This window comes from Mustela nivalis (assembly GCF_964662115.1).
Source record: "Mustela nivalis genome assembly, chromosome: 2".
In the NCBI taxonomy this organism is placed as follows: Eukaryota; Metazoa; Chordata; class Mammalia; order Carnivora; family Mustelidae; genus Mustela; species Mustela nivalis.
Window position 1 is genome coordinate 40,542,315 of NC_139021.1, and position 15,942 is coordinate 40,558,256.

The following is a 15,942-nucleotide window of genomic DNA, read 5'->3' on the forward strand; positions in this document are numbered from 1 at the left end:
CCAAACAGCACGTGCTTAAGTGTAGAAGCGGAGAAAGTATCCCGCACACAGAGACATGTGAGTACTCGGAGAAGTCTGGTACCACCAGCACAGAGCTGGCATGACAGAGGAGCAGCAGAGAGCCAACTGGGGAAGAATCACCTGCACCTTAAAAAGCCTTATAGGCCACATTAAAAACCCTGGTCTTACGTTATTACTATAACCACCACCAAGCCCTCCTCCTCCTCCTAGCAGCTAGTCTCTTATAACCCAAGAGTCCATAAATCCTGTGCACTTTCCAATATACTACGCTGCCTCCTCTCCTGATCCAAAGGGGAGACGGCACAGTTTTGTATTATTTCAAAAGGGCACAATTTAGTTACATGCTTAAGATTTTTTCCCTTTCTTTTTTGTGATTACAGAATATCCAAATAAATAAGAAAATATGGAAAATAAAACTGATTAAAATCACCAAATATTCCACTATCCAGAGATAATGAGTGTCAATACCCTTCCAGATTTTTCCCTATGCATATGTATACATATTCCATGACAAATTCCAAGTTTGGAAACTGCTCCAAATGAAGGGATTTTTGAAAGGGATTTTCAAAACATCCCTTACTCTAGACTTATCGGATTCCCTTTTCCTCACATAAACAAGGCAGCAAGTGGCCAACAAGGGAAGGGGACACACAAACCCTAACTAGAGGAGATAATGAGATGCCTCAGTGACTCTTCAGCAAGGTCACCCCTCCTTTTGGGTGTGATCAGGGGGACTGCAGGAAGCAGTGAGATCACCCAGCCCAAGGGCAGGGAACTTGAGGCACAGTATCCTGCACACAGGAGGCCCTTAACCATGTGCCTCTGCACAGTTCCACAGAACTCATTGGAGAGAACAGAAAAGCTACTGTATTGTCCTGAGCCACAAGCGACAATCCTAAGTGGAAATCTCTTGGAACAAAATGCTTCTCTCACCTGAGAGTTTAGTAAAGACCAAGATTATGGGGCATAATCAGACAACTACGCTAGATATGAGGAACTCCTATCACAAAGGTTACAAACAAACAAACAAACAACCCCCCCACACACACAAACAAAAACCAGATATAATCCAATGTCTAAAATTCCAAAGACAAAAATGATTCAAATTATGACAATAAATTTTAGAAACAATTGTAGAGAAGACAAAAAGGAGGAAAACCTTCACCAAAAAATAGCAGTAAATCTTCAAAGAGTTGAAATGAGTTTTTAAAAGGACATACATGAAATTAGGAGGAAAAAACAACCAAAGACAAATGTAAAAAAGTGACAAGAGTCTTGCAAGAGTTCCCAGATAACCACTGATTTAAGAGATTATGTACTAGGGCGCCTGGGTGGCTCAGTGTATTAAACCACTGCCTTCAGCTCAGGTCATGATCTCAGGGTCCTGGGATGGAGTCCCGCATCGGGCTCTCTGCTCAGCAGGGAGCCTGCTTCCCTTCCTCTCTCTCTGCCTGCCTCTCTGCCTACTTGTGATCTCTCTCTATCAAATAAATAAATAAAATCTTAAAAAAAAAAAAAAAGAGATTATGTACTAAATTTGAGAGCAGACAAAGAGCAAAAAGCATACAAACAATAAGAAGGAAATCTAAAAAACTAAAAGTACACACAGAAAAATGTTAAATCACTAAATGTTATCTTTTTTTTTTTTTAAGATTTTATTTATTTGACAGACAGGGATCACAAGTAAGTGGAGAGGCAGGCAGAGAGGAGGAAGCAGGCTCCCCACTGAGCTGAGAACCCGATGCAGGGCTCAATCCCAGGACCCTGAGATCATGACCTGAGCGGAAGGCAGAGGCTTTAACCTACTGAGCCACCCAGGTGCCCCCACTAAATGTTATCTTAACAATAAGACCAGGAAGCGAGAATAGTCCACTGCTTATTCACAGTATACACAGCACAAAACAGACACAGTCTTAGGGAAAACTCCAGTCTCTTTTTCTGTTTTCTCCACCCAGAAACATTTCAGTTGCACAGGACAGCTAAAATTAAGAAAGGAGAACTAAGCACCAATTCGCTGAAGGAATTCTTTCACTGGGGTGTAATTACATAAACATTAACAAGAATCAGGCCCAAATCTAAAGGAGGAAATAGGTTCCAAAGAAGGTAAGGTGCACAGATAGAAACAGCTGGAAATGTACCCCTCACAACTCCACCAGTTCATACACAGGTAAGCTCATGTATTCCTGACCTTAAAACTAGAGTTTGATTATTTTGATCAAAGCAAGAAAAGCTAACATCTCACTAATTTAGAGTTATACCAAAATGTTGTCTGTTACTAATTTTTGCTTGCCTTCTCATGAACGCAAAACTATACTTTTAACCACAAACATTTGTCCAATCTTCCACTGTATTATAGAAAATGGATAAGTTCCCTAAGTAGTACAAATCTAAAGAAAACAGGAGCCCCTGGGTGGCTCAATCTGCCTTCAGCTCAGGTCATGACACTCGAGGTCTGGGATGGAGTCCACATCAGGCCCCTGCTCAGCCGACAGTCGGTTTCTCCCTTTCTCTCTCCCTCTGCCTCTCCCCCTGCTCATGCCCACTCTCTCTCTAATAAACAAACCTTAAAAATAAATACATAAAGATAGATCTAAAGAAACAGGTATAATAATCCCAACCTAATAACCCCTTTGTTTAGATTAAACACAAGTTACCTTTACATATGGATTATTCTGAAGCAGAAACGCGGGAACTTGCAGTGTAAGGTATTCATTTTCCCTCCAGTTTAACATAAAAGCAACACACTCCTCAGCAATCACCTGACGAAGAGGAATATCTAAAAAGCCAAAAGAAAACAGTTGGAATTACCACATAACATTAAAATGAGAACAAAGCAAACATGTACTAAGATTTCAGTTGAACAAATTAAAAACAACAGTTACAGGTGAAAAAATAGAAAAATTCCAACATTTTACATTTTTCCCTAGAAAACTAAGGTTTCCCAATAACAAACAGACTGCATGGTCCCCACTACTAATCAACACAACTATCTACTAGGAATATGTTACATGGCCAATACCCTGAGAAAGTCCACAGTACCTGTCTTCTAGAAATTTGTAATTCAAACAAGCAGAGAGTAAATACACAAAGTACAATGGTACCACATAAACTTGTAGCAAACTCAGAGCACAGAAAGAACTAAAACATAATAAAATTGTAATAAATCTGAGTAAATATACCATTTAAAATATTTTTTCGGATTAAAATGTAATAAATACTCCTCAGAAATAAGACTTTTACTTTCAAAAAAATATTTACTGCACCAAAGCCAATTTTAAATAAAAAGTGATGAGGGGGGGCACCTGGGTGGCTCAGTGGATTAAAGCCACTGCCTCCGGCTCAGGTCATGATCTCAGGGTCCTGAGATCGAGTTCCGCATCGGGCTCTCTGCTCGGCAGGGAGCCTGCTTCCCTCTCTCTCTCTCTCTGCCTGCCTCTCTGCCTACTTGTGATCTCTCTCTGTCAAATAAATAAATAAAATCTTTAAAAAAAAAAAAAGGGGCGCCTGGGTGGCTCAGTGGGTTAAGCCACTGCCTTCGGCTCAGATCATGATCTCAGGGGTCCTGGGATTGAGTCCCGCATCGGGCTCTCTGCTCAGCAGGGAGCCTGCTTCCTCCTCTCTCTCTCTACCTGCCTCTCTGCCTACTTGTGATCTCTCTGTGTCAAAAAAAAAAAAAAAAAAAGTGATGAGGGGGAAAAATAAAAAATCACCCAGAATTCAACTGTTTTGGACCAAAAAAAAAAAAACTTTTGCACATAATTTCCTTTGAGATTAAATAATATACCTTAACTATTTAAATATGCTGCAAATTTTCATAGCTCAAAGTATAGAATATTCAGGGTTTTTTTTTTTTTTTTTAAGATTTTTATGTATTTATTTGACAGAGAGCGAAAAGCACAAGTAGGCAGAGAGGCAGAAAAAAGGAAAAGGAGAAGCAGGCTCCCAGTTGAGCAGAGAGCCAGATGTGAGGCTGAGCCACCCAGGTGCTCCAATATTCAGGTTTTAATGTACTTCAGCAAAAAGAAAAATCCCAAAGAATACTAAATAACAATGTTAACTTAAAATAGGGAGAGCTATTAAACTCCTTGAGTACTGTATTAATAGTGTAGTCTTTCTAGAAAAGACTGTGGCTATTAGTTTATATCTCACTTTGCCGAAAAAAGGATTTGACAGGACAAAGAGAGTCATAGGAACACAGCAAAATATACATTATTTGCAACATCATCAAGAAAGAACAAAGACAGAAGTGAAATTAGTATCCCCAATGCATGCATGTCACTGAGTTCTTTACGTTTTGCCAAAGGCAGATCACACAGCATTTGGCTCCAAGGTTTTCTTTATTCACCCAGCACTACTCCCCAATAATAATAGAGCAATGGTTCTTAAAGATAAATCAGAATCTAGGGAGAATCCTGATACAGCCTGAAAAGCAATGATTTGGAGATTAAACTTCCCTTTGAGCATCTGCAATACAATTAATCATTATTTCTAAATGTAGAGTCCTATGATATAACAGGCACCCAGGACAGACCTAGAATTCAATTTTGTTGAAATCCTAGGAACATAACAAAGACACGTCTTAATAGAAAGTAAGCTAATACAAAGGTATTAAAATTGGGAAATTTCTGCTTTAGCTGCTGGGATTGAGCCTTTGCTGGGCTCTGCACTGGGTGTGGAGCCTGCTTTTCTCTTTCTTCCTCTCCCTATGCTCCCCACTCTCCCAAATGAATAAATCTTAAAAAAAAAAAAAAGAAAAAAGAAAAGAAAAAAAGAGGGAGGATTATGAAACAGATGTCACCTTTCGTGTGCACCCCTCCCCCTGCTGGAGAGACCATCCTACCCACCCCGACTCTCACAGTGGCAGTGGGGTGCACAACTGCCAGGTATCTGCTGAACTCAGGGACCTTAGTCTGTAACTGAGGCTTGAAGCAAGGCACTAGGCCTATGCCTCTTTCTCCTAACAATACATGACATCCTTGCAGTTCCATTTTAAACACTAAATGTAACACCAACTATGGGACAAGCAGCTGAACATCCAGCAAGGTAAGAATTTATATAAATTACATGCAGTGCTAGGAGTCTTGGATCAAAAACAAACAAACAAAAAAGTGATGTGGGGCGCCTGGGTGGCTCAGGTCATGGTCCCGGGATCCTGGGATCAGGTCCCGCATCGGCCTCTCTGCTCGGCGGGGAGCCTGCTTCCTCCTCTCTCTATCCCTGCCTCTCTGCTACTTGTGATCTCTGTCAAATAAATAAAATCTTAAAAAAAAAAAAAAAAAAAGTGATGTGAATTCCAAACTACTTAAAGGTCAAAAAGGTAGTATAAAGTGACCTGTGCTTATTTAAAGGCATTCCCCTCTATTTCAAAGAGTGAAAAAAGAGGCTTAGCCAGGACTGATGGATTCAAATCACTCTTCAGTCTCTTACTACATGACTTTGGCCAAATTCCTTCATCTCTCTGTACCTGTTTCCTGATTTATGACCAGGAATAATTAAAGTACCTACTTCACCGAGCTGCCAGAAGGACTAAATGAGTTCTGCACCTAAAGCTGCTCCAACAACATCTGACATGCAGCTAACACTCAACAAATGTTAAAATTAAAAATTTTTAAATTCCTATTACTTTACATTTTAGAGAAATTATAAATAAAAAACCAAACTTCCACCTTTAAAAAAAAAACACACACAGTAGCATGTGTCAGCTGATAGTGCCAATATATTACTGGATCCATTTTTAAGACATTAAAGGGCACTGATGCATTAAAGCTCACAGGTACTCTATCAGCAGAGTGCCAAAAAGTTGTAATATCTGCTAGAAATCAGAATGTAGTAACAAATTCACCCAAAAGCCCCAGAGGGCCAGAAGCCATTTCTGTTTTTGCACATTACTAAGCACCTTCCTTTATACTTCACTTTTATAGCTTTAATGTGTACCGTATGATTTAATTGCTCTAAATTATCACTTAAACATATAAAATTGCTTTAACTAAGCAAGATTTACATACAACAGAGATCATTTATATATGTAAGCTCCTTATCATAACATATTTACACTTATAACTGGACACAGAAGGTCTGTTCCTAAAGTGACAAGTGAGTTCCTAACCCCCTGGCAATGATTTTCATAATTTCTAAGATGGTAATGAGGAATTAAATGTTCAACCTATACTTACAAGGACATTTTTAATTCTTTGTTAACAGAATATCTTAACATTACAATATAGTTTTATAGTATGCTGAACAGTGTTCCCTCAAAATTCATTTCCACCTGAGACCTGAGTTTCCTCACTTGGTCTTCACAGATATACTTAGTTAAGATGAGATCACACAGATTAGGACACACCCTAAACCCAATGACTGCTGCCTTAAAAGAGGACACACACACACGGGAAAGCCATGTAACAAAGGAGGCAGAGACTGCAGTGTGAAGCTACAGGCTAAGGAATGCCATAGATTGCTGGCAGCCACCTGAAGCTAGAAAAAGCCAAGGAAAGATTCTTTCCCAGAGCCTTCAGAGGGAGCACAGCCTCGCAGACACCTTGATTTCAGATATCTCGTCTCCAAAAATGTAGAGAATAAATTTCTGCAGTTTTAAATCATCTAGCTTATGATACTTTGTTATGGTAATCCTAGGAAATGAATAGTTTCTTCCATTATCTCTGATGCTCTCAAGAGAACACATCTGAATTCTGTTTTAGGAGAGCAGTAACTTTTTGAAGAATGGCAAAAAGCCAAGCAAGTGTTTAAGGTTCTTCCCTACGATTAGTTGAGCACTGCATTTCTGAAACTTGACTTTGTGAACATCTTACCAGGAAGCCTCATTTCCAGATATCCCCGCACCCTACTAATAAGATCAGAAGGAGGCCTCTCTCCTGACTGCCCGGTTCCAGCTTCATGTGTATGAATATCCAAAAGCAGCATCTCATTCAGCATGACCTGACGAAGTTTCGGTGAGAACTCTGTTACCAACTCCAAACAAGCAGCAAACAGCTGTTTGGCATGGGAAAAGTCCTACAGAAAGAAAAAACAGATCACTGGATTACTTTTCCTCCGGAATAAAAAAAGTTGTGCATTTTTTCTAAGTACAGAGCAAAGAGAAGAACTAATTTAGATGGTTAACAACAGTTGTCTCAGAGAGTGAGGCTAGAGTATCTTTTTATCATCTGTGTCACTGATTTATTCCAATACTTACTTCTTTTAAAAAATCCAATTTACAGTATACAATTTTAAAAAGCCAATAAACAGTATAAAAGCATGCTATAGAAAACAAGTTTTACATAAAATATAAAACAAAAAAATTTTTCCATAATTTATATACGTATCATATACATATATTTTATATACATAAGCTATACATGTTATATACACACACATAAATTATACACGTCACATACTTTTATGTATATAGAGAATGCATACACTTTCTATGACAAGTACCCTACTACACACCTAGATTATTCAGAATTGCAATTACAATTGTGTAATTGTAAGGTTTTACATTCTTACACTCTTCAGTAAGGTTTTACATTCTACAATCTTTGCATACGAGCTTACTAGTTCATATAACTGGCTAATAAATCAAATAAATTCACTAAGTCCAACCCTTTTCTTTACATATCTGCTTCTAATTTTTTCAAAGAGTAGTCTTCATTCATTCTTTCTCTCTCTCCTCCCACATGCCTCCTTGACTCCTACAATCTGGCCCCTACCCCCATCACAATGAAAAAACAGTTCTTACTAAACAAAGATACTCTAATTGTGCAAACTACTCAACACTTTTTAGTTATCTTACAGGACTTAAGGACTGCATCCAAGTGCTGCCCACTCCCTTGTTCTTGATAGTCTGTCTCGTCGCTTGGCTATTAGGACTCCACCTCTGTTTGGTCCTCATACCCATCATGCCACTGTTTCTTGGACCCAATGTTGTATCCCCTCGATTCTGTATATTCTCCCTGGGTCATCTCTCAGGCCTACCAAATCTCTATCTGTAGCCCAGACCATTCCCCAGGCTTTAGACTGTTTCTCATTGCAGGCCCAAATTAACCATTGTAAAAATGAATAATCAATCCTTCAAAAATGTTCTTCTGAATATTCACTTGCTGGCATCCAAAGCAAAAAGCTGAGCATTGCTCCCCATTCTTTTCTGCCTTCCATAGCACATCAGTAAGCAATCAATTCTAGATTTTTTTTTTTTTTTTTGACAGAGAGAGATCACAAGTAGAGAGGCAGGCAGAGAGAGGGAGAAGCAGGCTCCCCACTAAGCAGAGAGCCCGATGTGGGGCTCGATCCCAGGACCCTGAGACCACGACCTGAACTGAAGGCAGAGGCTTTAACCCACTGAGCCACCTAGGCGCCCCTCAATTCTAGATTTTACCTCCTAAATGTTTCCCTCTGTTCTCTTTTATCCTTTCTAAGACTTGTGCCACTTACTAGCTGAGTGACGTTAATTTAATACCTTTGACTGATTTCTCACCTATAAAACTGAGATAACACCTTCTACACAGTGTGTGTGTGTGTGTGTGTGTGTGTGTGTGTAATAAGTTAAAAAGAATAAATATATATGAAAACTGCATTAGAGTCTCTCCGTGCCCAATAAATGTTACTTACTTTAGGGATGGAAAGAAAAAAGCTGCCAATGACATGCCCCCTATTATAAACTTGTCAAGAGCTCCACAATTACCTAGAGCTGTATGGTCCAATATGGTAGTCACTAGCTGTACGTGTCTACTGACCACGTGAATTGTGACTAGTCCAAATTAGGAAGTGTCTTTGAGTGTAAAATACTAGATTTTGAGTGAAAACCTAGCACACACATTAAAAGAGATAAAGACATAAATAAATTGGAGACCCACATAATTGAAGACATATACTAAGTTCATAATTAAAGGACATAATATTGCCATCAATTTTTAGGTCAGACCCTGAATATAAAGCACATTCTTAACCAGTAGTTGATGTACACTTTTACTTACCTTAACAGTACTGCAGTGTAAACCTTTGGCCATGAGAATGTAAACCAAATCTCTTGTTAAATTGTCTTTAATTCCCAGGATAACCCCACTATACACGGAAGGCACTTCCCACTAGAAGAGATAAAAATACATAAATACACATACACACAGAAAGGCAAATCTAGGGAAGAATCTTTCAATAATCTTTAATCATTTTTTTTTTCAAGAAAAAGTCTTTTAATTAAAGATGCTTGTCCAGTGGAAACTAATATAAAATTGTACGCTAACTGGAATTAAACTTCAGAAAATTTAAAAATAAAATGGGTATATAGTGTGGTATACAGGATTTAAAGGCAAAACAATGCAATTATAAAAACTGAAGAACTGGTGATTAAAAATATTTTTTTAGAATTTCTTTTCAGCGTAACAGTATTCACTGTTTTTGCACCACACCCAGTGCTCCATGCAATACGTGCCCTCCCTATCTTTAATCATATTTTAAAGGGACTGGCAAGGGTCACTTCTGTAGTGAAAGGAAAATGATAGCCATAATGTAATACTAATCAAAATGAACATATTCACTATCACCCAGTAATAAATTAAATGGACTGGAACTTTCTAAAGGATAATCTATAGACAAAAAGAAGAAAATAAAAGCTCTAGACGTATATCTATTAATTTATGTGATCCTCACCAAAATACTATTAAGTAGGTACTATTATCCTCATTTTACAGATAAGAAAAGCAAAACACACAAATGTCAAATAACTTGCCCAAGATTGATTATACAGCTAGTATGGATAGAGGCCAGGATTCAAACTCAGGCAGTCAGATCAGAACTCCCTCTTCACTATGCTACCCTTGTTCATCTGTAAGAATGAGCACGAACAGAAACATCAACACTAATGAAGCCCAACACTAATGTTCAGAGAAATCTTTCATTTCACTGCACTTACATGTTCAAATCCCATAAAATATACATAAACTTCTGGCTGCTTTTTTACTACATTTCCAGCAGAGAAGTACGCAGTGAGTTAGAAGTACTGCCATACTACTTTTATTTCTCCTGTAACCTTTGTATCTTTAGCTACATTCCACTGAAATGGCGTTCTAAAAGTTATTTTCATGCACACTTTGCATGCAGGAAAGCTTTTAAATAGGTAACTCAGAAACAGGTAAATCCATTGGCTGGGCATTTTTAAATGAACATATAAAGCAAAAAATGTCCCATAAAGAAGTTTTAATGAATCAGTTTCAACCTTCAGGCTTTAGACTTCAAGAGGGTATTCATAAAAACAAAAATACTCTAGAAGCACATAGCAAGGAGCAGCTACCTAATGCATAAAGAATATTCCTTATACAGGGACGCCTGGGTGGCTCAGTTGGTTAAGCGGCTGCCTTTGGCTCAGGTCATGATCCCAGCATCCTGGGATTGAGTCCCACATTGGGCTCCTTGCTCAGCAGGAAGCCTGCTTCTCCCTCTGCCTGCCACTCTTTCTGCCTATGCTCACTCTCTCTGACAAAAAAAAAAAAAGAAAGAAAGAAAGAACATTCCTTATACAGACACTTACAGCTTTATTTAAAGTATATAGAAATGCTATGACAATAAATAGGACATAAACTTATTTTTAGAAGTTATGGAGGGAGCCTCTTCCCCCACTGGTGTACATGCGCTCTAACAAAATTTTTTCTAAAATAAATAAATTACATCAGAAAATAAGTGTGATTTTCTTATGTGTTCTTGACAAAGGGTTTCTAACCTTGTTAGACACTGTCCAGAACTGGCGCTCTGAAGTCATACCATGTAATTCAATTAAAATCTGTCGAATCCTCCAGGGATCCACTGACAGTATCAACTGATGCTCCAACTGACCAATGTTGACACTTGCTGAAGCTAAGAAAGAAGAGATTTCCATTTCAATAATGACTTAATTCAAAGAAATCCTTAATCCTACAAATATAAGAACGATAATTCATTGAGAGAAATTGTATGTTAAGTATTATAAGTATGAGAAACAGCTCTCATCTTCAGAACTCATTCATCATAAATTACATATTCTATCCTCATACAGAAAACCTAACAGTTTGTATTAAGTCTGCATTTAATAAATAAATACAACGAAAATATAAACAAAGATAAAAACCAGTAACTGATTCAAAGAACTAGGTAGGATATATGGAAAAATTAACTTATGTAGACAGTTTCCTACTTTCAAACATAATGTGTTAACAAAGGCATGTGTAAATAAATTTTTGTTTTAGTAAATACTAAAAATGTGGTTTTTAAAGGGAGAGTAAGAGAAGGTGGAGGCACTATCTTCCCAGAAAACCAAGAAGTTCATTAAAATCCCCAATTACAACTCGACATTCAGATACAGTCTTCATTAATCCATTCCCAGCATTTTAGGTCTTAATGTCATTTTCCTAGTAAGGTTCAAAGCAGCTACAATTTTGTTTTGTTAATTCAAGTGCATCCTGACTCACCTATATATTAAGCTCTAAATCTTACGTTTCTTAATAAGAGCATAGTATTTTCTACTTGTAGCCATAATATAAAAGCAAAAATGGAAGAAAATCATCAAGTAAATAAGGCAAACATAGCAATGTTGCCAAAGAGGAATGCATAGTCAGCAGATAGTGTCACACAGCACTGCAGACTGAAACGCATGAGAACCTGTATTTTTTTTTTTTTTTTTTAGTTTCAGGACCCTTTACCACTCCCTCCCAGCTCTCATTTTTACCTCCAAGAACACAGCAGCAGCAGAATCACTCTATTTTCCCAGCTAGAATCTTGTATGTAACTAGGCCTCAATCTCCATTAACCACAGACTCAGCAGAGTTCGGCACTTAATGCTTAGACAGAAATACGACTACAGAAGACTGGTAAATTTCTAATTAATTACTGACATAAGTATAAATTAAAACAAATAAGAGGGCATCCTCAAATACACTGAGGGGCAAATATAATAGAGGGGCAAAATGTGCCAACATTTTCGCTAGCAGACTAGAGAGCTAACCTGGGATATCATAAAATGAAGTTACAGGTTTAATGCACAGATTTACTCTAGGGGATCGCTTCCTCATCTGATCAACAAGTAGCTTTCGTTCTTCATCTTTCAACAATGTAATGAAAAGCTCATGTGAAGAAATCATGAAAACATACTGCAGATCTTCCAACCCCAGACACACATTCCTAGATCAGTAAAAATATTGTAAAACAAAAGAAGTTTATAATTTAGTTTGGGAAAAGCAATCATATTAACCAATCTTTACTCATAAACCATTTAACAAGCTACCACTTCATAAACTGTATAATTATATTTGAAATATATTTTAAAATATTTTTGGTCCTTACTTAAAATTGTGAAGTCAGTGTCAAAATATACAAAAGGAGAAACTAATATAAATCCTAAATTTTGTGTCACTATACAAATCTGAATTTAACTGGCTCTCAATGGACTGCCTGGCTATAAAACATGCAGGTTATATACAAAAAATAATGTTATTTTTCTCACAGGACTAACTTGAAAGTGAAGGAAAAAAAAAAAGCACTTACTTTAGAAAAGCAGCCATGTTTCCTTTCAAAGAATCGGAAGCTTTTTCTAAATTTATTGATCTTGAACATACCTAGGAATTTGAGTAATTTTTATTTGAATATTGGCACTTTAAAAAACATACCCTACAGTTTGAAAAGTTTACATTTAAAAACAACAAAGTTCTCCTTCTTCAGACACTTATCAATCACAGATTTACCTAAGTAATTTAAAAAATGAGACTGTAAAATAAGAATCATTATGGGGAGAGAGAGTGGAATGTGATCATTTCAACAACTGCAGGTATTTATATGATATAAAAAATAACGTACCTAGCATGGTATAAAGCTTTCCCAGAATATATAAAGTACGTTAACCAATTCTATGAGGTGGTAAACTCTACAGTAGCTCCAGTCAGAAAAGTGAAAGAAGATTAATCTGAAATAGCTGAATGATCAGTAACAGCTAAAGTATACAGAACCAATGATTAAGAAGATAACCAAGGTTAAACCCCCCAGGTTTTAAAAATAAAGACTGAAATTAAGGAAAACTGTGGAAATGTTAGTTATTACACATAACAGTCTCATAATATTCTGAGTTTATTCATCAGATTTATTTATTTATTACTTACAATAAACCAAAACAACGCCATCAGTATAAAAGTCCCTAAGTGGTGGAAATTTTCAAATATTCCCTAATATGTTAACAAAAAACCAGAATGTTCACAGCAGCATTACTAAAAGCCAAGAACTCATAATAGCCAAGAACCCTAAAGTCCATCAACTAATGGAGACATAAAATGAACAATGAAAAATGTATCCCTTCTATGGAGTATTACTCAGCCACAAAAACTAATAAAGCACTGATACATGCTACAATATGGGTGAACCTTGAAAACATTTAGTAAAGAAGTCGGTTTAAAAAAAAAAAAAAAAAGAAAGAAAGAAAGAAAGAAAGGAAGAAAAAAAAGGGCCACAAAGGGGCACCTGGGTGGGTCAGTACATTTTGTTATGACTCTTGGTTTTGGCTCAGGTCATGACCCAGGGTGCTGGATTAGGGCCCTGTATTGGGCTCTGCATTCAGTGTGGAGTCTGCTTAGGATTTTCTCACTCCCTCTGCCCCTCCCCCACTCACACTCATACACTCTCCCTCTAAAATGAGTAAAATTTAAAAAAAAAGGGGGGGAACATATGATTTCCTTTTATATGAAAGGCTCAGAACAGGCAAATCCAGAGATAAAATTAGATTAGTAGTTGCCTGGGGCAAAGGCCACTGAGGGAATACAAGGGATGACTACTAACAGATATGGAGTTTCGTTGTGAGGTAGAAGAGGGAGGATGAAAAGTTCTGAAATTGAGGTGGTAAGTTGCATAATCTATGAACATACTTAAAAAAAAAAATCACTGGATTGTAGTTTTTAAATGGGTGAACAGTAGGATATGTGATTGTACCTCAATAAGGCTGTTATTAAAAGGGGGGCAAAAGGGAGCACCTTGGTGGCGCAGTTGGTTAAACGTCCAAGACTCTTCATTTAGGTTCAGGTCATGATCTCAGGATTGGGAGACTGAGCCCCACTTCAGGCTCCAGGCTGGGTGTGGAGCCGCCTTATGATTCTCTCCCACCTCTCTCCCTCCCTCTTTAAAAAAGGAAAAAAACAGTAATTTTTCAAGTACCATGCTCAGAAACAGCCTTGTAAAAGAACTATGCACAGATGAATAGATTATCAGCATACAGCACATCTGAACATCTTGATGTACAAAATACGTAGCAATAACTTTGCTCCACACTATAAATACCAATGATTTTATTATAGGTAATACCTAAATATGCTTTCACAATAGCTTATTCGAACAAAGTGATACATTGTACACCTATCAAGAAACTTAGGGAGTGGGTGTTAACTTCTGATAAGCAATATAACAAATGTGTTAATTAAGCTCAGTTCTTAAAACATGAAATGGGGGCATCTCTATAAATGCTGTAAACATTTTATTTTCTTTAAAGATTTTATTTATTTATTTGAGAGCAAGCGAGCCCAAGCAGAGGGGTGGGGGGTGCATGTTGAGGGCAGGGGTAGTAGGAGAAGCAGACTCCCCGGATGAGCAGGAACCCAATATGGGGCTCAATCCCAAGACTCCAAGATCATGACCTGAGCCAAGGGCAGACATTTAACCGAATGAGCCACCCATTTTAAAAACATAATAAACTTAAAAATGTAGGTGAAGTGGGGGCACCTGGGTGGCTCAGCTGGTTAAATGTCTGACTCTTGGTCACAGGCTCAGATCTTGATCTCAGGGTTTGAGTTCAAGTGGGTCCACACTGGGCATGGAGACTTGTTAAAAAAAAATTCAGGTTAAGTGGATAAATTCTTTAAAAAAAAAAAAAACCCTCTTAAAGATAATCAGGAAAAATACACTAACTCTATATCCACTGATGAAACTGAAGCAATGCCAAAAATCTTTCCTCACACAAAAAATCTCCAGGTCCAAATATTTCATTGGTAAATTCTACCAAACACTTAAAGAAGCAATGAGTTTACTTTTAGGAGAACTTTTCCAGGCAAGGGAAAAAGATCCCTCAATTTATTTATGACGTATGTATGACCTTGGTACCAAAATCAAAGGAAGGACATGGAAAAAAAAACAAAAAAACAGCTATATCAACCTCATACACAAATGTAAAACACCTTAAAATATCACAAACTAAATCCTGCAATATGTTTTAAAAAGTGAATATATACCTAAAACTAGTATGTTACATGTCAATTATATCTCAATTTTTTTTTTAAGATTTTATTTATTTATTTGACAGAGAGATCACAAGTAGGCAGAGAGGCAGGCAGAGAGAGAGGGAGAAGCAGGCTCCCTGCTGAGCAGAGAGCCCGATGCGAGGCTCGATCCCAGGACCCTGAGATCATGACCTGAGCCGAAGGTAGCAGCTTAATCCACTGGGCCACCCAGGTGCCCCAATATACCTCAATTTTTTAAAAAGTCATGATTTAGCTGAATTTACTACAAGCAAGCCACGGTAGTTTAACCCTTAAAATTAACATATTTCTGCAGCTACCACAGAAGACAGGATAGAGATTCCTCAAAAAATTAAAAACTGAACTACCATGTTAAGTCAGTAATTGCACTACTGGGTATTTACTCCAAAAATACAAAAACACTAAATTCAAAAGGATAGATAAACCCCATGTTTACTTAAGCATTATTTACAATAGCCAAACTATGGAAGCAGCCTAAATGTCCTATGATAGATGAATGGATAAGATGTGTATAGATACAACAGAATATTGCTCAGCCATTAAAAAAGAATGAAACCTTGCCATTTGTAACAATGTAGATGGAATGGGAGTATAAAGCTAAGCTTCAGAGAAAGATAAATAGCATATGATTTCACTTATATGTGGAGTTTAAGAAACAAATGAAAAAAGA

The 15,942-nt window shown here is 37.4% G+C and overlaps 1 protein-coding gene across 2 annotated transcripts in view; it reads right to left on the minus strand.

Annotated features, from left to right (window-relative positions):
- The window catches only part of INTS8 (integrator complex subunit 8), a 55,091-nt gene that overhangs the window by 22,298 nt on the left and 16,851 nt on the right, over positions 1–15,942 (minus strand). For both annotated transcript variants that reach the window (XM_082722811.1, XM_082722810.1), the window contains exons 11-16: positions 12,529–12,599; positions 11,990–12,165; positions 10,733–10,866; positions 8,994–9,104; positions 6,831–7,032; positions 2,676–2,797 (exon numbers count right to left, since the gene is read on the minus strand). In XM_082722811.1, the coding sequence (XP_082578937.1) occupies positions 2,676–2,797; positions 6,831–7,032; positions 8,994–9,104; positions 10,733–10,866; positions 11,990–12,165; positions 12,529–12,599 (816 nt within the window). The remainder of the gene's footprint in view (positions 1–2,675; positions 2,798–6,830; positions 7,033–8,993; positions 9,105–10,732; positions 10,867–11,989; positions 12,166–12,528; positions 12,600–15,942) is intronic.